Genomic DNA, 18,582 nt, shown 5'->3' on the forward strand with positions numbered 1-18,582 from the left:
AGTTCAAGCTGGCGCCATCACCAACCTGTGCCTGCGGTCAAGAGGACCAAACAGCGGAACACATCTTACAGCGATGTCCCTTACTAGATGAGGAACGAAAAGAAGTGTGGCCGTCACCAACTCCCTTGCAGACCAAACTATACGGCAGTCGACAGGAGTTGGAGAAAACGACAACATTTATCACCAGTGCTGGACTGATTGTGTAACCTCTGCGAACGCCAAGAAGAAGAAGAAGAAGAAGAAGAAGAAGAAGGTTATGTGCGGTGAAAAGAAGGCAATACAGTTCAAAATATAAACATTCTATTTACTTTATAGCTCAAAGGTGTAAAAAAAAAAGTGGTCAGCCATTGCTCTTCCAAACTATCTGGTGCCTATGTTTTACACAGATCTATCGGTGCAGGCGTACCGAGACAGTCACGGAGTGTATTAGCACGTCAGTTTACCCAAAGAGTATAAGTACACTTGTGTAACTCGCCTTTGGCGCACTCAGTCATAGACTGAAAAAGTGTCCGGCTGTTTTTACTGGAAGGCTCTTTCTCGTCTAGCCGTATATAAAACGCATGCGAACCTAATCGACTCTCACTGTGCGGAGAGACCGTGCCGACGGGGAGTGCATGTGTGTTCAACACAAAAAGATCAAATCGAAGGATCAGTTGTATTAACTATAATCGCACAGCCTTGGGTGAAAGAGACGACTAAAGATGGCGATGGGAGAAACCTTTTCTTCCACTATTGGGAGTAGTGAAGTAAAGGTAAGCAAAACATGGCTGATATTCAATATTTTGTTGATGTTGATGTTGATGTTGATGTTGATGCTGGTGGTGGTGGTGGAGGTGGTGGTGGTTGTGGTTTCAGGTCATTCAAATGATTTCGTTACCTTCAATTATGTGTATCTGCTGCTGAATTTGTGTTTAAAAAAAAGTTTTTTTTAATGTTGCAAGTTGTTGTTGCTGTTCTTCTTCTTCTTCTTCTTCTTCTTCTTCTTCTTCTTCTTCGATGTCTTTGCGCATTGTTTTGAGGGCCTAAGGTATGCAAGTCATGTAGTTCGATGCCTGTCATTTGAAAGTCCTGACGTTTCGCTACTTCTTACTTTTAAATTGGTAACTATAGAAAAGCCTTGGCTACAACTTACTGAACGCGCATGTCTCTTCAGCCTATGGCTATTGGCCTCCAAGTTTGAAACTACATTTAAGTCTATCGAAGTAAATGAAAGAAGATTCTAAAAAATATATTCTTTCTCTGCTTTCAAAAGAGAGAGAGGGGGGGGGGGCATGTCCCGGTTAGCTGCAATGAAAGAATATAAAAGAAATATCAATGAAAGAATATCAAATGCAACGGTTTCTTTGTGATGCAGCCAATCGGGAAGGATTTCAGAGGATTATAACATATAATGTATTATTTAAGGCAATGGGTCAACAGCTTTGGCTACAATGATTTAAAGAACCCCACAGGTAACTTTTTCTTTTTTGCTAAACGATACCTTGAACAGCGTTCGCTGCAATGGAAGTGCGTCACAGGAGAATATTATTCCCTTTTAACTCAGCTTATCGTATCAACAATCGAAAATGAAATTGAAGGGTTACAACATCTAATACATCGACTAGTTTATTTAAATCCCGGATCAGATTCATTTCAAATTGTGTGCATAGGTTCCTTCAAGCAATAATACGGACATCCATGAAAAGAAAAGGGGAGGTTTCCTTATTAACATTTGAATGGTTTTTATCTGGGATCGGAGTGGTAGGGTAAGATTTCTCTTAAACACTTTGATTTTGAATGTGATCGTCATTGATATTTTTGGCCTTGCATATGATAAATAGTACATTTTATTGTGTAGACAAATGGATAGACAGTATCAATATATCATAATATTTTTTTTTCTCCAAAATGTATGTGGAATGTTATCAAGGGTTGTCGAAGCCGTACAAGATACAAACATAATAAATGTAGTGGTAAAAATTTTATAACACAATAACCCCAGATCAAATCATTACCAAATTTGAACACAGGTAAATACAAATGAAGTATAATGCATTTCTAAGGCCCTGGGTTAAGAGGAGGTGGGTACACACAAAATGGGGAATGACGCAGCAATGCCAGTGTGTGAGTGTGTGTGTGTGTGTTGTGTGAGAGTGTGTGTGTGTGTGTGTGTGTGGATTGAGTGTTAAATGGGCGTTGTGTGGGAACTGATCATGCGTGTGTGTGTGCGTGTGTGTGTGTGTGTGCGTGTGTGTGTGTGTGTGCGTGCGTGCGTGCGTGCGTGTGCGTGTGTGTATGTGCGTGTGTGTGTGTGTGTGTTTGTCTGGGGTGGATTGAGTTTGGAAGGGGCGTAGTGTGGGAACTGATCCTGCAAGTCTCGGTATGCTTATATTTCTGTCAAAGTTGCATTGGTCGTGTAGCTTCACTTCTTTATCTTCTTCTTCTTCTTGTCGATCACTTCCATCATGGGAGTGAAATGCGTTGCACTGTCGTTACGCGCACTTTGGCCCAGCGCATCCGTCTTCAGCAGTGGTTTCTTCTCCGACTTTTCCTTGTCGTAGGAGACTTGCCGTCCATGGCTGCAGAACGTCCCCCGTCCTTTGTTTTGTTTTGTCTGAGTGATCCGTCTCATACCCCATTAGCCTCGGGGAGAGGTGGCTGAAGTAGTCTGACCTCTACCCTTTGACCTGTCCAGCTTGGGTGGCCCTACCAGGAGTTTACACACCCGCTGGCATAGCTCTCCGGGTCATCGAGGCACTCAAACCACCACACCGCGCTAAGCGGGAATCAGCCTTGTGGTGGACTTCTTTATCTACGCCTGATAACGTTTACTCGTAAACTACTCAGGTCACGAATAGCCGTAAAGTGCATCTTAACGATACATAATAAACCACAGCTGTGTGTGACATTCATTCGACCATCCTTATTAACCCGGTGTGGATGAATATTTACCCATGGCAAATGCGTAGCTGTTGAGCAAATACACGCGTGATATATTACTTAATAATAATAATAATAATAATAATGGGAACTTATAGAGCGCTTACCTAAAAGCTCCAAGCGCTTTACAATGACATTATTATACACATGTACAAAACCAAAATACAAGCATCAAGACACAAAAAGAACATGAGTACAAAAGCAAATTCATCATTTAAATCCATGCAGTCACAAACAAACACACGCGTGCGCACGCACATACGCGTGCGCATACACACACACATGCTATCACCACACACATGCACAGATACACACAGACACACAGATACACATTCACACACACACACACACACACACACACACACACACGCATACAGACAGGCACACACATACATACAAACACACACACATACACATGAATACTAATATACCTACACAAATCTGCATACATGGCGTATACACGAAAATCGCAAATATATCACAAAACCAAGCTCGTGCTTATACATATCCATTTATCTAACTAGACAAACCGACATGTAGTTTGCACAAGGAAAAAAGAAAAAGTCCCAGCACATGATTTCCAGATCACTGGCTGCTGCAGGGGTCACCGGACAGTTTGAAAGTTACTGGTTAGTCTAGAAAATGCTGTGTGAACAGCTGCGTTTTCAGATTTGATCTAAAAGAAGAATAGGATGGACTATGTCTGACAGAATAAGGAAGGGAGTTCCATGTTTTAACAGCAGCAAATGAAAATGCGCGTTGTCCATGTACTTTTCTTTTTTTTGTGTTGGAATTCGGAACATTCGAGTCAGTGTCAGCGGCAGAGCGCAGTGATCTGGAAGGGACGTACAGGTTTACGAGTTCAGACAGATATGAAGGTGCAGAACCAGTGATGATTTTAAAACAGAGACACGAGCTTTTGTACTTAATTCTTTGATTGACCGGAAGCCAGTGCAGATATTTCAAAAGGGTAGTACAAGGTTGCTTCTTGGAGGATATCCAAATTAATCTTGCAGCTGAATGTTGAACCCTTTGCAGTGATTGGATGATAGTCTGGGGGCTACCGATTAGTACTGAATTACAAAAGTCTATTCTAGATAGCACACACGAAGAAATTAGTGTTTTGGTGGCCTCTTCAGTCAGACAAGAGCGGACGGACTGAACTAATCCTTTTCAACTCAATGTATGCGGCCTGGCAGGTTTTGGTGACATGCTGTTTCATAGTCAGATCGCGGTCAATAATGACTCCAAGATCGCGGACTTTATCTGCAAAATCAATGCTAACAGCACCGAGTGTTACTGCTTTTGGAAGAGAGTGAGTTTTTGTGGATTTTGAGAAACACATCGCCTCGGTCTTATCGTCATTCAGCCGTTTGAGTTTATTTTCTGACATCCATGTTTTAACAGTTGAAGTACAGATGTTTAGAGAGTGAAGAAGGTTAGGAATGTTTTCAGGTGATTCTGATTTGTATAGTTGTGTGTCGTCTGCGAACATTTCATGCTCGACGGAATGAGTCGAGATTACATTGGACAGGGTCAGGGTCACAGTATAGTCATGTCCACTGTGTGGTGTAGCAATGATCATCTGCCCTGTGCCGTGTGTGTGTTAGTAAAATACTTTCACTTGACGATACTGTACTTTGCCTAGAAAGAGAGAGGGGGAGGAAGTTAGAGAGAGAGAGAGAGAGAGAGAGAGAGAGAGAGAGAGAGAGAGACAGAGAGACAGAGAGAGAGAGAGACTGACTGACTGACTATTAGGGTTTAACGTCCTCTTAGACCAACTGGTCTATATTGGGACAGGTATTGGTAATACGTTGAAGATATGGTGTGATACTTTGATTCGAACAAGCCCGCTGTGGCTGTCTTCTTCGACACACCAGCATTGGGTTTGTCTCGGCGTCAAAGTATCGAAATACGATCATGATAATCGGAGACGAGAGATGATGCATGCGTGTCTTCGTGTTTTCCAAGCCCTGAGACTTTCGCTGTGAACGTGGGATCTTTTTCGTGCGCATGTGTGCACACGGGGAGGGGGGGGGGGGGGGGGGGTGGGTGTTCGGACACCGAAGAGAGTCTGCACAAAGTTGACTCCGAGAAATAAATCTCTCGCCGAACGTGGGGATCGAACTCACGCTGATAGCGACCAACTGGCAACAAAGCCAGCGCGCTACCAACTGAGCTACGTCCCCGCCCCAGAGAGAGAGAGAGAGAGAGAGAGAGAGAGAGAGAGAGAGAGAGAGAGAGAGAGAGAGAGAGAGAGAGAGAGAGAGACAGAGAGACAGAGAGAGAGAGACAGAGAGACAGAGAGAGAGAGACAGAGAGACAGAGAGAGAGAGACAGAGAGAGAGAGAGAGAATAAGTTGACGAATGAATTGAATAAATTGTATAAATATTACATTTTATTGTTGAAGCTTAAATGCCTGGTTTCCATTAATTCTTTATCTATGCTGTCCATCTTTTTATATTTAGTCAAGTTTTGACTAAATATTTTAACATCGAGGGGGAATCGAAACGAGGGTCGTGGTGTATGTGCGTGCGTGTGTGCGTGCGTGCGTGTGTGTGTGTGTGTGTGTGTGTGTGTAGAGCGATTCAGACTAAACTACTGGACCGATCTTTATGAAATTTGACATGAGAGTTCCTGGGTATGAAATCCCCGAACGTTTTTTTCATTTTTTTGATAAATGTCTTTGATGACGTCATATCCGGCTTTTCGTGAAAGTTGAGGCGGCACTGTCACGCCCTCATTTTTCAACCAAATTGGTTGAAATTTTGGTCAAGTAATCTTCGACGAAGCCCGGGGTTCGGTATTGCATTTCAGCTTGGTGGCTTAAAAATTAATTGATGACTTTGGTCATTAAAAATCGGAAAATTGTAAAAAAAAATAAAAATTTATAAAACGATCCAAATTTACGTTTATCTTATTCTCCATCATTTGCTGATTCCAAAAACATATAAATATGTTATATTCGGATTAAAAACAAGCTCTGAAAATTAAATATATAAAAATTATTATCAAAATTAAATTGTCCAAATCAATTTAAAAACACTTTCATCTTATTCCTTGTCGGTTCCTGATTCCAAAAACATATAGATATGATATGTTTGGATTAAAAACACGCTCAGAAAGTTAAAACAAAGAGAGGTACAGAAAAGCGTGCTATCCTTCTTAGCGCAACTACTACCCCGCTCTTCTTGTCCATTTCACTGCCTTTGCCATGAGCGGTGGCCTGACGATGCTACGAGTAAAATGGCATTGCGTTCAGTTTCATTCTGTGAGTTCGACAGCTACTTGACTAAATATTGTATTTTCGCCTTACGCGACTTGTTAATTTTTGAAACGTCAACTCGACGAATGACCTATTCCTTCTTCTTCGTTTTCTCATGCGTAGACCCCTGCCTTAAGACCTGGTATTTTGCTGTCATTGAACTTTATGCCCCTAATGGTGGAACCGTGCGGGCGTTAAACAACATTTATCATATGTAATTGAACTTATTTCTTGTGTCACACAGACGACGGCGGCCGTGTTCGTGATGACGCTAGTAGCGGTCAAGCTGGCCACGATGGTCAACAAGAAGCGCCAGAATCTACCCCCGGGGCCTTGCGGTCTGCCCCTCGTCGGCTACCTGCCCTTCTTCGGCAAGCAGCCCCCGGTCACCTTCCACGAGCTCCGCAAGACCTACGGTGACGTCATCAGCATCTCGATGGGCAGTTGGCCGGCGGTGGTCATCAACGGTCGCGAGGCCATCAAGGAGGCGTTGGTGACCAAAGGAGACGACTTCTCGGGCAGGCCCGCCTTCACTACTGCTCAGCTGCTCAACGACGGCAAGAACTTCGGCTTTTCCGTCTTCGGACCCACCTGGAAGATGCACCGCAAGATCGTCAGCAATGTCTTGTACACTTTCACCAACGCCCGTAACAACCCCATCGAGGACATCATCCGCACGGAGGCACACACGGTGATAGAGGAGTTCCTGGCGCACGGCGAAAAGAGCTTCTGCCCGCGGGACAGCATGCAGCTAGCGGCGTCCAGCTTGGTCTTCCAGCTGTGCTACGGCGCGCACCAGAACATCCGCGAGGACCAGTCCTTCGTCAGCGCCGTCAACGGGGGGCGCGAGTTCGTCGAGTTCACCAGGGCCGGCAACCCCGTGGACGTTATGCCCTGGCTCAGGTTCATCGTGCCACACAAGGTGACCACGCAGGTTTCACACGGTTTATTTGGGGTACAATTAATTACAAAATAATACTTTTTTGGGCTTAAAAAATATCCACACAAACACACGATAGCTCCAATACATAACACATATTTTTGAATGCAATTACAATAACACGTACCTTTACTAGTAGACTATATGTTGAAGCACGTTGTGTGACCCAAAGTGATCACCTGTACACACACATATCATGGAACCTTACATTGAACACTAACAACGATGTTTTAAACCCAGGTGACCAAGTTCGTGGATCTCATCACGCAAAGCGTCGCACGGCGCGAGCGGAAGGTGGAGGAGCACGTGGCGGTGTACGACGAGAACAACCTGAGGGACATCACGGACGGCCTGATCCACGCCGGGGACCACCTGACGGGGGAGGAGAAGGCGGTGGGACTGGACAAGCGTCGCGTGGTGGAGAGCCTGGACACCATATACGGGGCCGGCTCGGGCACGGTGGCCTCCACCCTGCAGTGGTGCATCTACGTCATGGCCGCCTACCCCGACACCCAGGAGAAGCTATTCCAGCAGATCAACGAGGTGGTAGGCCAGAGCCGCGAAGCCAGGCTGTCGGACCGCGCCGACCTTCCGCTCGTGGAGGCTACCATCTACGAGATCCTCCGTTTCTGCGGCTCCGTGCCCTTCGCCCTGCCCCACGCTACCACGTGCGACACGACGCTGCGAGGCTACGACATCCCTGAGGGCACGGTGGTGCTGATCAACCTGCAGTCCATCTACATGGAGCAGGACCTGTGGGGCGACCCGGAGGTCTTCCGCCCCGAGCGCTTCATCAACAGCGAGGGTCTGCTGGACCGCAGCCTGGTGGAGCAGGCCTCCCCCTTCTCCCTGGGACGGCGGCGCTGTGTGGGCGAGTTCCTGGCCCGCATGGAGCTCTTCCTCTTCTTCACCACCCTGCTACAGCGCGTCAGGTTCTACAAGCCTGCTGGGTGCGAGTACAACTTTGAGTCCACTTACGGTCTAACACGTGACGTGCAGGCCTTCCAAGTCTGTGCGGCTCCCAGAGGGTAGAGGGTGAACTGAACAGAAGCATCGGGAACGCTCGACTGTTTCGCGTTTACATACAAAAACAGAGAGACTGCTAGCGTTCCAAAATTCAGAATCAAAACACAAGAAGGGTATTTATTGGAACGTTTAAAGCCATATGTACTCGATGACTATACACGCTAATTGCTTTACCAACAGCTGGAGACATGCTAAATTAAGTTCCCTGCAAAATATTGTGGTCTAGGACCCCTTCAATGTTGAGATATGTTAATTTTCATTTTGATCTGGATCGTCCTATTTATAGATTTGGCAACACATGCACAGTTGACGCAAGGGAGAGAACTCCGTGTCCAGGGCCGGACCAAATGAGTTGTAAGGGGGGGGTTCCTCCTTTTTTGGGGGGGGCAAATCAGCGAAGTGGCGAAGCCACAAGCGCGCGCCTGCAAAGCAGGCGCGCGAACTAGGGGGGTCCGGGGGCATGCTCCCCCTGAAAATTTTTGAAAAACGGTTAAAATCTGTGCAATCTGCTGCATTCTGGGCCTTGTTTTGAGGGTTAAGAGCAGCATTGTTTTGGTGGGGGGGGGGGGGGGGGTACCTTTTTCTCAACGGATTTCACATTGAATAAAAATTTGTTAGAGACACACACAAAATGTATTTTAAAAAAACAACAACAAAAAACACTCAAAGCAAGGTACATGCTTTTTCCAGGGGTGGGGTTCCGGAACCCCTGGAACCCCCCCCCCCCCCCCCTGGGTCCGGCCCTGGTGTCGTTGTTGACATCCTCACTTTTTCAGAGGCTAGAACAAGCTAAAATGCACGTATATATGGTCCCCGCATGACGACATATCGTCATTATATGGTCTTATGGTGCGTTTGACATCGATTGTGGGCAAACTATACTTTGTAAACACGGGAGTAAGTTAGTAAGCCTTTAATTTGGTACAATTTATTTGTATCTTATGTGTTTTCTCCCTGTCCAGTTTAAAGATCCTTGGGTCGAAGTACCGTGCTTGCAACGTTTTTTTCTCACAAATTGAACGTTCTAATAACTTACCATTCTTGTGTTTTAATTATTTCTCGTTCAGTGTTCAATAATTTTGAGGATGTTAAACGATTTTCAGTAGTACTCTGCTTGATTTCTGGGCGCGTGCTGGACGATACTTATAGCTGTAAGCTCCGTGATTTGTTGTTGGTGCACGATCGATGATTTGTTGGTGCATGATTTCTTTCTGCTTGTAAACAAAATAATTATCGTCGCATGTTTCATGATTTTCTCTTAAGAATTTTCAACAATTTGTCGATGGATGGCAGATGATTTCGTGATACACGCTCAATTCTCGGTCTATTTTGAGGTAGCATTGTTCTTACTGCATAACAGTTTTGGGCCATGTTGAAGTTTAGCCTTGTAAATTCATTCTACTGCAATCTAGGCCTCTGACTTTACAGAACGTACTCTATTAAGCACAACAAGTTATTTTGAATGCTATTCAAGTTATGGAATGAACTGTACAGATGCGTTTAATATACGTTGGGTTAAAAAGGAAAGCATTGGCGTGGCCATTTTGAGAACGAAAGTGACAAACAAAGGGAGACAAACATGTCGGCCGAAAGTATGCATTTTTCTCAATCAAATACACAAATGACCAAATTATGCTGGATCGTGGAGCTCATTCCGCCAGTTGATTTGAATAGAACTATTTTTTGCTTTGATAAAAGTGACTTATATCAAAAACAAATCAATAATGCCACTGGATTGTGAGCTTTGAATTTAGAACGCTAAAGTTCAACATTACCAAGTGTTGTTGCCTGTACATATTGCGTTGCAACTGTGACGAACATTAGTGAATATCGAACAACATCGGGAATTCTCGATTATTTCAACACTTCTTTTGTTGAATAATATAGTTTTGATGCCTGTAAATATTGCCTTACCACCGGTGCAAATAGTTCAGAATGTTTAACTTCGTCAAGTTTAAAGGCAGAGTAAGCCTCCCGTAAACCATCACAGATACGGTCAGGCTTTTACACACAGTACAAACACCCTTTCATTTAAACACTCACCAATTGAGAACATCCTAGGTGCCCTCCGTAAAGAGCGAACAATTTTCAAAGAATTTATTTTTGCGTGGTTTATCTTACCCCTGAGCCATCGTGAACCCGTGTGATCCAGTTTTCCCCCTTTTCACAATGCAGTCGTCATAGTTAGTCATTTGAATGCGACTCGACGTGAGCTTATCTACAATAGCACGTTTTTTATGCACGAAACAACGGCTGTGGTTCACAAGAACTCTTGCGATGGCTTTTGACTGTTGAGAGGAACGGCGATTTGCACTGATAAACCGGGCCGTCGTCTGTTGCGACCCTTGCGTGACCCTGCTTCCGGGCTTTTCTTTTTTTAAACTTTCACAACTTCGAATTGTTCTGATCTTGTCTTGATGAAAAACGAATTCTTTTTATGATTAAAGAATGTTTGTGTAACAAGCTGTCAATTTATTATTTAGATTTTAAAAGTTAGGTCTAGCGCAAAAACGAGGCGCCATTGTTCTTCAGGGCCAAGTCCACGAAAATAAATTCTTGGAAAATGTCTCACGCTCGACAGAAAGCAGCCAGGATGTTCCCGTTCGGTGAGCGTTCAAATGGAAGTATGCTTGTACTGTATTTAGACGCTCGGCGGGGAGCTCTGTGATGGTTTACGGGAGGCTTACTGTGCCTTTAAGGATGGCTGTACTCAAAGATATCTTAGTCTCAGAACAGCTACATGCGTTTTGTGTTCGCACGCACTTAGTGCACCTTGAATGCGGCGTATGGCTGCCTAAATGGCGGGGTAAAAACGGTCATACACGTAAAAATCCTCTCGTGCAAAAATCACGAGTGAACGTGGGAGTTTCAGCCCATGAACGCGGAAGAAGAAGAAGAAGAATGAGTGGATGCCTTTGACATAGACACTAGCTGCGTATGTTAAATACATAGAACCTCTACATTTCAACAAATCGTAGTCTCAATAACGCGTCGTATAATATACATTTTGTATCCACACCCACTTTAGCGCATGTCATTCTCCTGGGTTTGGCTAGTGGATGCCTTTCTCATGAAGCAGTTCGTGTGCAAAATACAAGTAACGTCTCTATTTTAACAGTTAGAAGTCTCAGTAATTCTGCATGCATTGTTTGTTCACAAACACTTAGTCCACGTCGTACCACTGAGGTGTTGGTTGGAAACAACGTGTAAAGAATAACAGCTGTACGTGTATGCGCCTTAGTTAGGCCTTTAGTTTTAGATCTTGATTGTCACATAACATCTGTACAGTACCATATATGGGGGAACAGCTGTGTTTTTTTTTCTTTCTGAACTTGCTTTACTGATATTGAACTCTCATCTGAAGAATGATTGATCCTAATACGTTTGTGCTATTTAATGCTAAAACGTTATTTAAAAACAGCTGACCGTGGGGGTGTTAAATATTTCAAAACTTTCACTCAAAGAACGGTTGGGCGATTTGGATGTTGAGAGGAGAGAGAGAGAGAGAGAGAGAGAGAGAGAGAGAGAGAGAGAGAGAGAGAGAGAGAGAGAGAGAGAGAGAGAGAGAGAGAGAGAGAGAGAGAGAGAGAGAGAGAGAGAGAGAGAGAGGGAGAGGGAGAGAGAGAGTTGCCATAGATGATTGTTCGGGGGGGGGGGGGGGGGAGGTATTATTTTTAGACTTTTACGTGGGATGTCTTTCTCTTTTTGTAAAGCCTGCATGATTTTGTTATAGTACGCTTACTACATGCAATAAAAACCGTTTCTGAAATAACCTGTTGTTGCGTGTAGAATTGAGTGTCCACGAGTTACATATTCTACCAGGGAATAGTCCTACTCTTTCTGTTTCTATATATATCTCTCTCTCCCGGCCTCTCTCTCTGCGTCCGTGCATGCGTGCGTGCGTGTGTGAGAGCACGCATGTGTGTGTGTGTGTTTATATGTGTGTGTTTTTGTGTGGGTGTGGGGGGGGTATACATGTATGTGTGTGCGTCGGAAGAAGTGCTTATGTCGAAATGATTAAAACGGCAAGTGAAACACAAAATCCTTGATGGAGAAAACCTTTCTACACATGTAGCAACATGTATACAAAACTTTCCCTCATGTCCCAAGGCTCCTTTGTCTTTTCTGTTATATCGCTTTTTACATTTAGTCAAGTTTTGACTAAATGTTTTAACATAGAGGGGGAATCAAGACGAGGGGTGTGTGTGTGTGTGTGTGTGTGTGTGTGTGTGTGTGTGTGTGTGTGTGTGTGTGTGTGTGTGTGTGTGTAGAGCGATTCAGAGTGAACCGATCTTTATGAAATTTTACATGATAGTTCCTGGGTATGATATCCCCAGACATATATATATATTTTTTTTATAAATGTCTTTGATGACGTCATATCCGGCTTTTTGTAAAAGTTGAGGCGGCACTGTCACACTCTCATTTTTCTATAAAATTGATTGAAATTTTGGCCAAGCAATCTTCGACGAAGCCCGGACTTTGGTATTGCATTTCAGCTTGGAGGCTTACAAATTAATTAATGACTTTGGTCATTAAAAATCAGAAAATTGTAATTAAAATTATTTTTTATCAAACGATCTAAAATTACGCTCATCTCATTCTTCATCATTTTCTGATTCCAAAAACATATAAATATGTTATATTCGGATTAAAAACAAGCTCTGAAAATTAAAAATATAAAAATTATGATTAAAATCAAATTTGTGAAATCGATTTAAAAACAATTTCACCTTATTCCTTGTCGATTCCTGATTCCAAAAACATATAGATATGATATGTTTGGATTAAAGACACGCTCAGAAAGTTAAAACGAAGAGAGGTACAGAAAAGCGTGCTATGCAGCTCAGCGCAACCACTGCCGCGCTAAACAGGCTCGTCAATTTTATTGCCTTTTTTCACGAGCGGCGGACTACGGTCATTGTGACAAACTGCAGTACGTTCAGTTTCATTCTGTGAGTTCCACAGCTTGACTAAATGTTGTATTTTCGCCTTACGCGACTTGTTATACTTTCACGCCAAACAGAATTGTTCTCTCCTCTGTGACACGGTGTGCTGTTTACCTGCCCTTTCCAAAAAAGTGTCCAGTCACTTGGATATGTTTACAAGTACAGGCAGTTCCGACAGTACGCAAGTGGTATCCTTATCAGTGCAAGTACCATTGGCACTGGAAAGAACATTTTCGCAAGTCATAATAGTCGCTCAGACGGTTTAACAAGGGAAGGAATGTACCGCTTTGTATTCGAGCAGCGCCTTGCTATGGTTAGCTCCCTTCCCTCACATTTTGTCGCAATTGCCGCAATGAAGACACCAAGAAGCACAACTGAATCCAACGCATAGAAGGGTGTGAGAAACAAAGGAAACCAAGCACTCTGAATCCATGTGCAACAGAGTAAGTAAGAGCAGAGACATACATTGAATCTATGTCTCTGGTAAGAGTTACGCGGAACCAATCTCCTTGCACCTGATAGCCTCGGAATAACAAGCATTGGAATGAACAATAAGCCACTTTCATCAAGTTATCAAAGGCTGAAGGTGTATAATTATGAGGTTGTTCACATAATTTTGCAGTAAACAGGGGCGGACGAGGGGGGGGGCACAGGGGGCACGTGCCCCCCCCCCCCCCCACCGAAAAAAAAAAGAAAAAAAAGAAGAAAAAAAAAGTTTTTCCATGCTGATTCTATGACCATTTTTAAGTTCAAATGGCACCAGATGGCACCATTTTGCTTCTTTGGGCAAAAGTTTTTTCCGGGGGGGCATGCCCCAGCCGGACCCCCCTTGCAAATTCGGGCGCTTCGCGCCCATCACATTCACTTTCGATTCAAAGTGCCCCCCCCCCCCCCCCCCTTACAAGCAACTGATCCGCCCCTGGTAAACCTGCAATACGACTCAATGCTTGTACGAGGGTGATAAGGTGAAGGATGCGGGCAAGAAATGATTTCACGAATGTTTTTTATTTGGGCTTGCAACATGTAGCCTGCAATGATACCGTTGTGACTGAAAAGCCTAACTTCATCTTATGACTTTGCTTGTACTTGTGCTTGAAAGTCTGCGTTCGTCAGTGCGTGCGTGCCGTGTGTGTGTGTGTGTGTGTGTGTGCGTATGTGTATCTGTGCCTGTGCATAAGTGTACATGCGTGTATGTGTGAGAGCATCCCGGCCTGCACGGCAACGCGCTACGCGGCGGTTCCCTTGCTTTTGTAGCTATTAGCAAAGTAAACCCCGCTAACACTATTTTGGCGCGAGGAATCATTGCATGCTGTGTCCTCCGTCTCGACCAGATATTCCGGGGATACATAACTTCATGTTGTCACATTTTGTCAATAGACAGCTTTCGTGAAGGATTTTCCGCTTGTAATAAGGTGCGGCCTTTGAGTGCAAGGGAGATAACACCGGGCCGGGAGAGTGTGAGCACGTTTCTTTACAATGTCTACAATACCTGAACAGAGGAGTATTTACACTTTTTGGGGGTACAAATTGTATTGCATTTGAGGACTTAGTCAAATACTTTCACTTGACGATACTGTACTTTGCTTAGAAAGAGAGAGAGGGAGGGAGTTAGGGGGAGAGAGAGAGAGAGAGAGAGAGAGAGAGAGAGAGAGAGAGAGAGAGAGAGAGAGAGAGAGAGAGAGAGAGAGAGAGAGAGAGAGAGAGAGAGAGAGAGAGAGAGAGAGAGAGAGAGAGAGAGAGAGAGAGAGAGAGAGAGAGAGAGACTCACTGAGACTCAGACTCAGACCGTGCTCAGAACTTTATTACAAAAGGATAAAGGTTTTAGGCAAAGCCTATTCTTCCAACCTGTCCAACCTCGCCAAAGGCTCGGTAATACATGAAAATCGACCCTCGGGAAAATATGCAAGATAATCAGAACTCGGAGTATGTAACCTATATGAGTTTCATATTTATTTGGCGCTTGAACTGCAACGGAAAAAACTTTGTTGGGTTGATTTTGCAAAGGGGTTTATCTTTATTTAGCGCTTGATACACAGTTGGTGACTGTGCACACGTTGCACACCGGGTTCACACCAGTTGTCCCCATTGCACTGCAAGTCGACGCTGCGGGCGTGTTAGTGTAGACAGGTTTTCACATGGAACAACGCATTGAGAGTCAAGTTTCGAATTATAGCATCTGCTTATACGGAATACAACTGGCATGCAATGCCTCGACAAGAAAAACAAAATAAACAACAAAACAAACAAACAACAAAACAAACAAACAACATAACAAACAAACCAACACACACAAAAAGTACATCCGAGCATTGCATGGTTCCAGTTACAATAAAAAGCCAAACGGAATGCACTTTCCTACAAGTAAAACATCTAGTTTTCCACGCAGAAGAAGGCATTGAGAAAATCCTTCTCATTTTTAGTACCCATTCATAAAGAAAACACCTGACATCAAAAGAAACCAACACCAACAACAACAACAAAAGGCAGAAGAGCACTGGTTTGAGTTACACAAAACTCCCAATGGAATGCGATTTCAACACGCACGGCAGAGCTAGACTTCCAAGCAGAAGAAGGCATTGCAAATATCTTTACAAATGATAGCACCTTTATTATACAGAATTCAACTGACATGCAATGATACGACAGCAATAAACAACAAGAACAACACTAACGACAACAACAACAACAACAACAACTTCTACTGACATGCAATGATACGACAGCAATAAACAACAAGAGCAACATTAACAACAACAACAACAACAACAACAACTTCAACTGACATGCAATGATACGACAGCAATAAACAACAAGAACAACACTAACGACAACAACAACAACAACAACAACAACAACAACAACAGCAACAACAACAACAAACATAACGGCCGAGCGTTGGTCTCAGTTAGTGGGTCGATACAGGAAACAGTCAATGTGAACGCAGTTCGCTACATTTATGTACATTTTAAAAGTCACAGAAAACAGAAGTAATCGATCACTGGCATGAAATATCGCATGTTCATTTTAATAGAGATACAACAAAGTGTAATCGAAATTGGCTTCGACATTAAATGCAACTCTTTATCCGCTGTATGCAGTTGTACAGATTGCATGAAGTGATTTAACAGTTGCATTAATGTTGCACTGCGTGGAATGATCTTGTTGTTTGAAGCTCACATGCTTTGTTTGTCAGTTTTAAGATGAGAAGAGTTTCTGTAAGGAACGGATTGTTACCGAGAAAACAAAACAGAACAGCAACTGTTTCAAAGAAACATAATTTTTCTGAGAAGACACCTCGTGACACCTTGTTTTCAGTCAAGCAAATGAGAATGTTATAACTCAACAGCAGCGACCTGCGAGTCTCTGACAGCGACACAGATTTGGTAAGGGTTTGGTTTTCGCGTCGGGTTGTAGTACCCCTCCATGCTGTACTCCTCTGTCTGCCCGGAAGGCCTGGAGATTTTGACACGCTGCATGAGCGTGGTGAAGAAGAGGAAGAGCTCCATGCAGGCCAGGGATGCTCCGATACAGCTGCGACGGCCCATAGAGAAGGTGGTCACCCGCTCCACCAAGCTCTTGTCAAGCTCGCCCTCCAGGGTCAGGAAACGCTCCGGGCGGAAGACCTCGGGGTCCCCCCACAGGTCCTTGTCCTTGTAGATGGAAAAGAGGTTGAAGAACACCACGGTGTCCTGCTTGATGTCGAAGCCCTGCAGCTTGGTGTCACAGGTGGTTGAGTGCGGGATGGCCAGAGGCACAGGAGCGGCGTAGCGGATCCCTTCCATGATGGTGGCTTCAGCGTAGCTGAGCTTTCTGCGGTCCGCCAGGCCCGGGGCTCTGTCCCGACCCACCACGTCACAGATCTCCTTGAAGACCTTGTCCTGCACCTCCGGGTAGGCCGCCATCAGCAGGAGGAGCCACTCCAGGGCGGTGCCCACGCTGCCATGAGCCTGCTTGATGAAGTCCAGGCTCTCCACCACGCGTGTTTTGTCCAGTCCCACCGCCAGGTCACCTTCCGACAAGCTGTTGCCTGCCTGGATCAGAAAGTCGGCCAAGTCGCGCAGGTTCTCGTCGTCAAAGGTGGCCTCGTGTTCCGTGATCCTGGCGCTCCTCCTGTCTTCTACGTCCCTGACGATGTCCTTGAAACGGTTGACCTTGGCGCGCTGGACGTGCCTCAGCCAGGGAACCAAGTCCAGCAGGCTGCCCTTCTTGGCAGCCAGCACGCTCATCTCCCCGGCCAGCTCCGCCTTGAAGCCCGGGTCCTCCCTGAAGTCGTCCAGCCGTCCGTAGCACAGTTGATACATCATGCTGGAGATTGCCACCGAGATGCTGTCCTTGGGGCACAGGCTGGTATCCCCGTGGGACGTCAAGCTCGTGATGACGGCACCGACCTCCGCGCGGATCACCTCCTCTATCAGGTCGGTCTTGGCGTTGATGAACTTTGCCATGGCTTGTTTGACGATGGCTTGCTTCATCTTCCACACGGCGTCGAAGGGACCAAGACCGAAGCTCCTGCCTTCGTTCCACATGCGGCCCGTGGTGAACGCGGGCCTCCCCGAGAAGTCGTCCCCTTTAGCCACCAAGGCTTCCTTGATGACGTCATAGCCGCTGACGACGACAGCGGGCCACGCGCCGAAGCTGAGGCTGAGGACGTCACCGTACGTTTCCCTGAGCTTGGTGAAGGTGAGGTGAGCCTCCTTGTCGAAGAAGGGCAGGTAGCCCATGACGGGGACACCCCGGGGGCCTGGGGGACGCTTGGAGCTGTCCTTGTTGAAGAGGAAGAGGAGCACCACCATCAGCATGCTGACCGCCAGCAGTAAGGCCGCCGTCACCTGGAGGACAAAGACGATAGTGATAACCGAAGTGTTTTTTGTTTCTTTGGTTTGTTTTGTTTTTATAAGCAAGAGAGATGATAGATTGACAAGTGTGAGTAATCAACGTGGTCCAATTTTTCGGTTACTGACCCGTAACATTTTTAAACAGATTTTGAAACAACTATCCAACAAACGAACAAACGGGAAAAAACACTCACACACACACACACACACACACACAAACACACACACACACACAACACACACACACACACACATACACACACACACACACACACACACTCACACACACACACACACACACACACACACACACACACACACACACACACACACACAAGAAAACAAAAACTTTCCAGTGCACAACAAAAGCACTCAATTATTTTAACCTACTCAACCCTATTTCGGGTTACAAAAGTTACAAAACATAAACCTGCACGCATTTTGTTCAGCTAATAGAACTTTTGCTACAGTGGCCTGTGCAGATCAAAAATAACAAACTCACATAAACTGCATTTGGATTTCATTGAAGTGTAACGCAAAATTCGTTGGGCCGGTTCACATCATTGCACAAAGAGAAAAGAATGCTTTCGTTACATCTAGTAAGACATCTAGTAAGACCGCAGAGTCCTTGTGCATATGACTTTCAA

The 18,582-nt window shown here is 44.9% G+C and overlaps 2 protein-coding genes across 2 annotated transcripts in view; one reads left to right on the forward strand and one right to left on the reverse strand.

Moving 5' to 3' along the window:
• Nucleotides 1-458: 458 nt before the first annotated feature.
• LOC138959485 (cytochrome P450 1A1-like) lies at nucleotides 459-8,657 on the forward strand. The gene is made up of 3 exons (XM_070331001.1): nucleotides 459-752; nucleotides 6,430-7,107; nucleotides 7,366-8,657. The coding sequence occupies exons 1-3, from the start codon at nucleotides 702-704 to the stop codon at nucleotides 8,155-8,157; spliced, it is 1,521 nt and encodes a 506-aa protein (XP_070187102.1). The 5' UTR covers nucleotides 459-701; the 3' UTR covers nucleotides 8,158-8,657.
• A 7,030-nt stretch (nucleotides 8,658-15,687) lies between these two features.
• Nucleotides 15,688-18,582, reverse strand: part of LOC138959486 (cytochrome P450 1A1-like) — a 6,013-nt gene continuing 3,118 nt past the window's right edge. Inside the window, exon 2 of the mRNA XM_070331002.1 lies at nucleotides 15,688-17,929. Within this exon, the coding sequence (XP_070187103.1) occupies nucleotides 16,433-17,929 (1,497 nt within the window). The 3' untranslated portion in view covers nucleotides 15,688-16,432. The remainder of the gene's footprint in view (nucleotides 17,930-18,582) is intronic.

This window comes from Littorina saxatilis, linkage group LG2 (assembly GCF_037325665.1).
Source record: "Littorina saxatilis isolate snail1 linkage group LG2, US_GU_Lsax_2.0, whole genome shotgun sequence".
NCBI classification, from domain to species: domain Eukaryota; kingdom Metazoa; phylum Mollusca; class Gastropoda; order Littorinimorpha; family Littorinidae; genus Littorina; species Littorina saxatilis.